At 36.8% G+C, this 10,825-nt stretch overlaps 1 protein-coding gene across 1 annotated transcript in view; it reads right to left on the minus strand.

Moving 5' to 3' along the window:
* Positions 1–8,986, minus strand: part of kcnk3a (potassium channel, subfamily K, member 3a) — a 34,833-nt gene extending 25,847 nt beyond the window's left edge. Inside the window, exon 1 of the mRNA XM_008397511.3 lies at positions 8,451–8,986. Coding sequence (XP_008395733.1) covers positions 8,451–8,733 — 283 coding nt within the window. The 5' untranslated portion in view covers positions 8,734–8,986. The remainder of the gene's footprint in view (positions 1–8,450) is intronic.
* Between the last annotated feature and the right edge of the window lie 1,839 nt (positions 8,987–10,825).

Here is a 10,825-nt window from a genome sequence, read left to right on the forward strand (position 1 = left end):
TTGAAGATGTTACATAAGGCGATCTCTTAACTGCTTTCTAGGTTACCATGGTAATGATCCCAGCTTTCTGCTGCTGAAAATCCTGGTCAGAATCTGAAGCTGCCTAGATAGTATAAATCAATGAGAACTCATTAAGAATGAGCAAAAGAAACCGGCCATAAACAAGAGCAAGAAAGACATATCGGGATGCAAAAAAAAAAACGTATGACATAAGTGTCAAACTTCACATCTGCAATAAAACAACAAAGCATGTTCTTTCCTGCAATGTGTTCACTAGACAAATAAAGAAAACAAATAGCCTCTTCAAAAAAATGATTTCTTTCACGTTTGATTTCCTCTGTTGCGGAAATGCTGTTCAAATGTTACATGAAAGTGCATTGATAAACTAGCTAAAACAGGCAACATAAGTGCATTTAAATCCAAAAGCACAGCTCAGTTATTTATTATTTTTGGCCAAAGTTGTTATGAGCCTCTGTGGAGTGTTAGAGGAGTAACTTGAACACACAGAACGAGGAGGAGCACGATGCTTAATGACATTAGCAGTCAACATTCTCTTTGTGAATAAAATCTCACGGCCCAACATCCATGTTTGGTAAAAAGAAAAAAAAAACAACATAAAAATTAAAAATCTTTTATATTTTTCATTACATTTCTTCAGCTTATTAATCAGAGAAGTGTTGCTCATGCCAGTTTTTATTTTAATTTTTTCACACATATGCAGAAGATTGCATATGTGTGGACATATTTTTACACTCTTGTAGATAAAAAAAAAACTTTATAAAATTGCCACCAATGACTGTATCAATGCTTGTATCAGTACTATTATTATTATTTCCTTACTTCCATTTCAATTCATTTAAAATGAACTATTCCAGATTAAATAGTTAACATTTGCAAACTAACGACATTTTTAGGTGGAAAATAACCACCAAGATAAAGTATTAGTTTTGAATTTTAAAGTAATCTCAAGTGCAAAGCAGTTTTTATAGAATAGTCTCTATCTGAAAATATTGCGTTGCAGAAATTATACGATTGCCAAAAACTTAAAGAGGGGCTTGTCATAACTTCTACTTGAAGATTCAGTTATGATGTTACCTTTTTGTTTTTCATCTTTTCAGCAGCGACACGCTGTGCCGTCCTCTCAGAGGAGTTGAAATATGTCTCTGCATCAGTCTGTTGAAGACCTCTGGGACTGCTGGTGAGAGTTTTATTCCTTATGCACTCCACCACTCACTGCTCTAACCTCTTAAGCTGACTGAATAATAATGATGATACTAATGTAAGTAATTACCATCAGCGATTCAGAATGTGCCCCGATTATGCAACAGCTGGGAAGTGGATTCTTGTCTGCTGCCAAATCAAAGCTGCTGCTGCTGCCAGAAATGAAAATAGAAAAAATAAAATATATTATTCATCGTCCGTCCACATATAGAACCGACGAAGAGCTTGTCTGCTCGTTTTCAGCCACAGCCTGTGTCACATCCATGCACTAATTGACTTGGTAGCTGCCCAGGACACAAACATCACCGGTGGTGACGGAGCGGCTAAACCGGGGAGGGAGTCAGCGCTCTGATCCTAGCTACTTTTAATATGATGGAGACGTGTTCGCAGCAAGCGGTCGCCCTCACCAGCTGGCTTTTCCCTGCCTGGATGTCATCTTGGGATTACAGTGACTCAGACAGATTGAATGGCCTGGATGCGTTTACATTCGTTTTCACTGTCCTACACAGATTTTGAGCTTATTGATGAACTATCGACAACCGTCTTCTCGGCCAAGTCAGTAAGAACACATTGACAAAAATCTAATCATATTCAACAATATGTTTGAAAATGTTTTGGGGGGTTTTTTTGTTGTTTTTTTTGCATGTACAGTAACTAAACACGTAATTTTGATGATAAAATTAACTGGTGTAAAGACCAAATATGAAAATTATTAAAAGAAATTGACATTTTACACATTTAAAAATGCATTTTTCTCGCACAGAAATTTCTCCAATGTGGAACAATAAAGAATATATCTATTTTATTTTAAATTGAAAGATTTCTGTTGCAAATGCCTTCCCTCCAATCTACCTGAAATGGAGCTTTTTAGCGTCAATAAAGGGGCAAAAACTTTGCTCTGTAGTTGTGGAAAGCTGGTAAGAACAAAGCTGTGAGATAAAAATAAAAAAAACTTTGGCATTTGAGGCAAAATGGGGTCCTAGAAAGACATGCAAATACCAACATCTGATGAATAAACAGACTGAACTATCTCATTAGTTTATAGTTACAAGCTGTGGTTTTCTTGGAGTAACAAAGAATAGTTACAACTTAGGAAACTCAACAACATGCTGACAACAGCTAGCGGTAAACGACGCTGCCTCCTCCCATCTGTACGCTCCCATCAGAAAATTACCCTTACTCTGTATTTAATGGGTGTTTTTTTATCAATCGGAGGCTTCAGCTCTTCTAAATAGTCAAAATGACTGGATTTTTAGCTTAAATTTGGTGACAGCCTACAACTTGGTCAAGAAGAAAAAAATGAGCAGATTTAGGATGAGGAAGATGAAGAAAAAATAAAGAAAAATCAGCAAACTTTCTTTTTCTTTGTGTACTTTTAAGCTAATCTTTAAGAACCAGAAACTGTACAGCTTCTCTTCATGCATTATTCTACAGCATCATGAGGAAATATATTTGTGCAATCCGGGTGGTCCAATACTTTTATTCGTCTTGCATAAACATTCAGTGATATCATATTCCTTGTCACACAAAGACTGCTTTATTTTAAGGTCAACACATGTTTAAATAAAAACCGGCTCATGGAAAACAAAACAACTGCTCCTCACCTCCCGCAACTGCAAGTTCGTGTCCACGTCACATGTCAAACAGCACATCAGATAACGCAAAGGACATGTGACATGTCTTATTATAAAACACTGTGTGCTGGGAATTTGTCCTCTGTATGCAACAGACGATCATGGCAGTGACAAGACGTTCACCCCTGGAGGAGGGTGACAACCACTCAGATGCAGACACACCCCCCCCAGAGCCCCAGAATCTTATTACACCCGCTTCCCGAACTCAGCTTGCTCAAAGCTCTCTCTTTTTTCCCCATTTTGTGCGTCTCGCATCACTTAAATCCATCCCTGATGGTGCGTAAGAGGACACTCTGCCCTCCGCCTCATCCTTTCTTCTGCGGAAAGTGTTGTCTAATTACTGATTGCGGTTTGACTCGGCACATACGTTTAATCAAGAGTAGAGCACGGTGCGGCCAGGGTTTGCCGGGAAATGATAATGCTCATTTCTTTTATGTGAGAGCATTACTGTAGGCCATGGTTGCTTGATATTGTGTTACCAGTGTAGTATCCACAGTGTTGCTGTTGTGCGCCAGGACTGTAGTGGAACAAGAGAGCTCTGGTGTTGTCATTAATACTTAATGGGAGACTGAAACGCCAATCACTGTGTTTCTGCCATCTGCAGGGCTCACAATTGCAGAATGTGAACACGGACACCCGGGTTTCGGTTAGTGTGCAATTAGCTTCCTGCATCTGATACAGTCACTAGTCACAGGTCATGACCGACAACTGCACCGGTCACCAAATACAGGAGGGAAAAGTCAGATAGGAAGTCCTGATATGAGCAGCTTCCAAACATATAGGAACTACATAATAGAATGGGCCTGCAGCTTTAAATGAGGGAGGTACTTTATGTTCTGTCCTTGCTGTGATGCAGATTTATGCTTTGAAAGGTAAATATTGTTAAACAATTTTTCAAGGGAAACGTGAAAAGAGAGAGAGGGAAAAAAACTTAGATAAAATGCATTGTAACCAACTGACTTCAAAACTCTGATCTAATTAGTAAATAGTCCATCTGTGTGTAATTTAATCTGAGCATAAATCCAGGTGTTCTGTGAAAGCCTCAGAGGTTTGTTAGAGACCATTAGATAACAAACGGCATCATGAGGAGCAAGGAACAGAAATTTATGGAGAAATTTCAAAAGTGTGAGGATGTAAAGTAGTATTCCAAGCTTTGAATATCTCTCAGAGCACAGGTAAATCTGAAAATGAAAATATTATGATTCAACTGCAAACTTTTGAACACGTGGCTCAAAGGAGACAACAATATTTGTAGAAGATTAAATAGGGCGTTTTGATTATTCTAGAGGAGTCGCTGAGATCCTGAGCTAAGGTAGGAAAATCTTTTTAATGAGTAACTACTGGTCATATATGAAACAGAGGCAAGAAAACAGCCAAAAGGATACATGCCACAAACCATATAGGACAAACAGCAACATAAGGAAGAAAATGAGCTGATAAAATAAGAACAACCTGAAATTCATGTGAGTTTGTGGATGGACCAAAATGCAGACAAAATGGGAGCGTGGATTATATTGAACATTTTAATGAAAAAACTTACAAACACCACAGGGAGCCAGAGCATAACAAAAAATAATATTACAAGAAAAACAGGAAAGTAACCTGATATAATGAAATCAGATGGAAGTAAGCAAAAATTAGTGAAAGGAGCAGAAGTGTTTAACTACTGGGAGTGTGAATGTGGAACAATAGACCTGGGCTGATTGGCTAATTAACCAATTAATTAATTGGTTAATAAATTAATTGGTTAATTAACCAATTGGTTAGTTAACCAATTGGTTAATTGGTTAGCCAATTAACCAATTAGCGACAGAGAGACAGAGAGAAAGTCACACAGGAGGGGAGAGAGAGTACACAAGGGGCTATAATAAATCTAACATTAAAGAATAACTAGACCTAATAAACTAAACTAGAGAAACAAAGAATAGCTAGACTCAAGAAAAGATCATACTAAAGAATCACTAAGGACTGAACTAAAGTAAAACAGAAACATCACTTATCAAATAAAGGAAAGAGACAAAGGAACACCCAATAAACAAACCTGAAAACACAGAATCCTAACAAAACTAACACTGCAACCTAAAGCAAAGGGTCAAATCTGATGGGAAGACGGATCCAACCAAATACAGGGGAATCCTGGTTGAGAGAAACTATGACAGACTTGCAGCTGGGGCTATAGTTCTCCTCCCACCAATAATGACTTAAAACATACAGCCAGAACTATCATGGAAAGACTTAAATCAAAACATATTCATGAATTAACCCTTTCATGCATAGTGGTCACTACAGTGGACAGCTATCTAAAAGCCATTTTCTTGTGCTTCTTGTGTATTTTTAGGTTATAAATACACACTGAGCACTGAAGGGGACACTAATGCATCATAAAATACACCATCAACTACTGGCCATCAGCTGCAAATGCAAGAAATTATTTTTGTTAAATCCAATATGGCCGACCCGGTCCCTCCTTCTACTGTAGACGACTCTTGCAGGTAAAAAAAAAAAAAACATTGTGACATCAGATCACCCCTAAAGAACAATACTGCTGATGTATTTTTCCAGTAACAACTTTGTATTTGGAGAAAATTACAATTGATCACCTAAAAATAATAAAATATATATATATTTTACTATTTTTTCTTGCTACCTCTTTTTTATACCTTAAGAAAATAAAAATAAAAAATTGGAAAAAAAATCCTGACACAAAGGAACATAATTTATGCATGAAACGGTTAACTTGTCCAGACTGAAAATCCAACAGTGAATCTGTGGCAAGACTTGAAAAATCTAACCTGAGCTCGAGCTATTTGCAAAGAATAATACGCAAAAACTGTAGTCTATGTATGTGCCAAGCTGGTAGAAGCACACCCTAAAGTGAAAATTTTAAAATTTCTAGAAAATTATAACTCAGGAGCTCTGGATATAAATTTTTTTATAAACTTTTGTTGAAAAATGTTTGAAAACCATCTATTATTTCCTTCTCACATACACTATTCCTGAAAATCCCAGTAGAGCACACTGTAGTTTGTGGTTGTTATGTGACACAGCAAGAAAAAGTACAAGAGGTATGAATACTTTATTTTTTTAAAAATCCTCCTGCTGCACTGAATATTTTTACTAAGAGTCTTGTATCTCCTCGAAGTTATTAAAAAACAATTTCATGCATGTCAAACGGTGGAAAATTGAGTATATATCACATGTTCACAAAGAGCTATTAAAACCAATTGAATAAAAGTGACAAAGACAGAAAATTCAATAATTTTTTTTACTGCTAAAAAAGATTGTAGTGTTGAGTTTAGAGCCAGGCAAGCATAGATAGTTCATTTTGCTCGTATAAAGTGAACAGAAAATTAAAAACAACAATAAGAAAACCAGAGAAAACATTACTCAAAGCCACTTTTAAAGATTAGAAGCAAAAATAAAAACAAATGAGGAAAAGCTTAAAATTGTACACAGATCAGTAGTTCCTTAACATAATCTCTGCTTCCATGACACATTCCTTTTAAAACTGAATCTTGAAAAAAAAAAAATAGAAACAGTGAGTTAATGGAGTTTGTGAAGTAAAACATTGGAAAGGGGCAATATTGAAATTGTTAAAATGACAGAAGAGCTGTTTTCAGATCATCTCTATGATAAAACCAAAAACATATAAAGATAGATGTAAATATATAATGTCTCAAAAATCATTGTTTTTAGGGTTATCACTGAAATATAATTTTACTTATTGTTTTACTGAGATTTGACAACTTTGTTGTTTTGTTTTCTTCTACACACAGACATTAAAAGATAAAGGAAGTGTTAGATTTGCTGTTATTATTTATCAGATAAGAAATCAAGTAATTAGAGTATGAAAAGTTGTTGCTTGAGATTCTAGACATTTATATTCATCCTATTATCCAAATTATAAAGATCAAAATTGTAAGAATTAAATACACAAAGAGCTGTTTGGTTTCTATGTTGACACTGAAATAACCTAAGTTGATTTAATTGTGAGGAATAAAGGACAAATCTTTTGTGGAGCATCAACTTGTGAGAAATTCAAGTATGCAGGTTGAAGTTCACAGTGTCCTGTTGCATCATGAGTGGGTATGTTACTTTTCAGGAACAGCTCTGGAGAAAACAAAGAGGTCACTGCATTGAACCCCATTGAAAACCTCCTGGTTATTCCACCAAATATTGATGTCTGAACTCTTTCTGAGTTAAAAAATTAGTATTGTTGTTTCTAAATGATTATGAACTTGTTTTCTTTGCATAATTTGAGGTCTGAAAGCAATGCATCTTATTTTGACCATTTCTCATTTTCTGCAAATATCTACAAAATCTTTGCTTGAATGTCAGAGACATGTTGTCAGTAGTTCATAATGCTCTTTTTACTCAAACATAAACCTATGAAAAGTAAAATCAGATCATCTTAAGAGGTCTCTTAATTTTTTCCAGAACTGTATGGACCAGGACATTGCCAGCAACTTGCCATTTTCATAATTTATGAAAAACAATAAAGCCAAATTCAGTAAATGTTTCGCACTCAAACTTTTTAAAAATCTTCAATACAACTTCTGTTAGTAGGAACCATTTTGCACACCTTTCCCACATTGATAGTGAATGTTAGGATATTCTGACAAGGCAATATTTACAGAGCTACAGCTCAACCTGTCAAGCTGTTTTTTTTACTAAGACATTTGGTTTTTACACGTGTTTATAAAGTTTAAATGAGCAACAATTTTCTGGAGACAAACCTTTTTTCAAGAAAAGTCCTCAATAATTTTTGATCCATTAATTGCCCCTAATCTTCATAAACCTCCTTTCACTTTGACATAACTTTCCATCAGCAATTACCTTAGACGTGCAGGTCAGCTGCATTCTGCACTGAAACAGAAAAACTAAATGCAGAGTTTCACGTGCCTCTGAACGCCTCGTGCTGTTGCACATGAATCTGCTGGGGCAGAAATAATGAGAGCACGACACAACACAACACAACACGCCAACGACGCCTCAAGTTTCCTCAAGTAGCAACTCTTAATAACCTTGTCTTATGCAGATGAAAAGAGTCCTTCTGTCGGCTCCAGCATCAGAGATATGTTTGACGCAGAAAGCATGTTGAATCCTATAGAATCAGCCTAAGTTTGTTAAATCCATCAGTCTGTGCTACCTGCAATTATTTATCAGTGTAGGATAAATAAAGACTATTTTGTGTTGGCTAGAGTTCAATTCAGATCTTTTTTTTTTTTTTAATCTGTACAATTAGAACAATTGTATCTATTTCTCTATCTTATTTAAAAACACTGAAGGGACCCAGATGTGAATTCTTTACTCAATAAAAATTTTCCCATGTGGCTTTGATTTCCGCCGTCATCTGCCAATGTGGGCTGAAATCCTCCTTCACCCCCGCAGAGCTTTGTTATCACTGATTTCAAACATGCAGGGAAAAGTTGGACGCAACAGGTTTGAGCATTCAGCAGCATATAAACCCCCCTGCAGTGATTTGACCTTGGAAGAAAAGCTCTCTGAAGAAAAAAGTAAGTTAGGGGAAGGGGAAATTAAAATAAAATAAAATAAAAACTTCTGTAAGTTTGCTTAGGGGAGCCGCTGTCTTACCTATGGTCGTGATCACCGTGATGGCAAAATAAAAGGAACCTGCGAACTTCCACTGCACGCCGGCTTTGTGGGGTTTCAGCTGCAGCACCACCTTCTCCAGCAGGTCAAAGTCATCTTTGGAGAGGTTGAAGGTGCTGAGCAGCTCCTGCTTCCTCATGTCCAGCGTCTCCTTCTCGGTTGTCTCCTCCTGAGACTCCAGCACGTCAAAGATCGCGGCGCCCACGATCAGGTAGGTGAAGGTGCAGATGATGAGGGCGAGGGTCCGCACGTTCTGCCTCTTCATGGTCGGTGGTCTGGTGCGGTCGCGGTGCGGGGTCAGGGGCGCGGGAGGAGAGGCAGCGCGGGGCTGCAGGTCGGGCGGCTCGGCTGGCTCATGGCTGTGGCGGCTCTGGCGGAGCAGCGGAGCCCTCTGCTTGTTTTATGATGGAGAGGAGCTGTTCATTCAGCACCACTCCCCCCAAACACACCTCCTCCACCCGAACCCTCCCCTCTTCGTGAAAAGCCCCCACCCTCCCTTTAGTGTTTCCTAGTTTTCCAATGTTAACGCAAAAGATGATGTTGTAATATTTTTTCATTAATGCTTTCAAAAGTGTTATCAAAGTTCTCATTTAGGATTGTTTTTTTTAAACCAAAATGTATATTGTTTGGCAAACTATTTGAACTACTTCAATTTTTTTTAATGTTTTTTGACAGTGCAAACGCAATATTTTTCTTTTTCTGATTTTACAGAATAGCATCATTTTTAACGGTAAACTATTTAAAACACACACATAAACCGCTCACAATTTTAAAAGCGCGGTGTCCCTATATAAATGTAACCCACATGAATAAATATTTTAAAGATCAAAACCGTATTTGTATCTGTTAATATACTTACAAGTTTTATGGGATACGTCTACCAGCTTTAGAGACTGACGCTCAGGCTCAGTTGGGCCGGATGGAGAGCGGCTGTGAAAAGTCATTTTCCAGTCTTTCAATCTCAAACTTGAAGCTTGAAGCAGCTATTTCGCTTTTCATTCTTTTTCACCAGTAGGTGGAGCCAGTGAACCATACGTACGTAAATAAAGAAATGGAAATAAGAAACTAATAAAAAGTACTTTTTCCGACACAAAAATGCAAATAAATTTGCAAATGCAGTTAAACAGTTATTTTTCTGTTAAAACTTTCATAACATTTGAAATGGCCAGATTACTGGAGTGCTCAACCAATAGCTTAACTTCTTTAGGTCACACTGGCTTTTATTTGGCACTTTCTGAGAAAAGTGGGATTTATTCAAGTGTTTACCAAATATATGAGTTTGTTTAAAATGTGTAAAACGAGACCCTTTGCCTTCCACTTCTTAATCATGAAGGATTTTTGTTAGTCTATCATAAAAAATAACACTAAAAAAACTCTCACGCACACATTGGACTCTGTTTTTAACATGACAGAAATACAAAAATAATCTGAATGTATGAATACTGTTTCAAGACACCATAAAGTTAAAGAGAGCCCCCGGTACAGCTGGTGTCCTCCCCACCTTTTGCCTCAACTTCCTTTACTGGTGTACAGTTTATAACTCCACTGTTATTATTGAGTTATTAAAAACATAGCAAAGACATTGATTTAAGTTTAAATCATAAAAAACACACTATTAACCCTTTAAGTCCATCAGGTTTTACCAGAAAAATCATGTGAACTCAGTTCACATTAAAAGTTTTTTGTAGAAACATTTTAATCCCTGAGGGACTATTTGTACCACTACAGCTTTGTTTGGCAGACCAGTGACATAAATCGTCAAACTCCCTAATTTCAGTCATTGGTGTGCATCACAAGAGAGTTTTATGGTATTAAAATGAATCTGGCTCAAACTAAGACTGATGCTGCCTACGTCAGTCAGCTCAAAGTTTCTAAAGAATGCAGTTGTTAATTTTAGCTCTGAGAAAAACTGAATTGTTTGCTATCAAACTTCAGCTCTTCTTATTTCAGGGAAGTCAACTCTGGAAGAAGCAAAGTTTGTTGGTTCAAAGGACTGAGTTGGATTTGTTTTATGTTGAAAAGGAAAAAGGAAACGGATCATCATGACGCAAAAAGACAAATGTCAAGTGAAATATTGACTGTGGTCAAGTCTGATGACCTTTGGAGTCGCTGGTTTCCAGTAAGTGGTTCCCTAATGCGTTGTGCGTCAGAGTGAGATGAAGCTGCGATTTGTTGAGGATGCTTTGAAGGCAGTTATGTTCATATATTATTGCATTTGAGTGCTTATTTTTATTTATTTATTTTTTTTGGATCGGGGGGTTATTCCCAAATATTAATAGAAACATCTCTGGTTACAATACGTAAACAAGCAAAAATAATATTTCATGATTATTTCTTTGCTTACAAAATACATTTAA

Source organism: Poecilia reticulata, chromosome 21 (assembly GCF_904066995.2).
Source record: "Poecilia reticulata chromosome 21, P_reticulata-male-v2, whole genome shotgun sequence".
Lineage (NCBI taxonomy): Eukaryota > Metazoa > Chordata > Actinopteri > Cyprinodontiformes > Poeciliidae > Poecilia > Poecilia reticulata.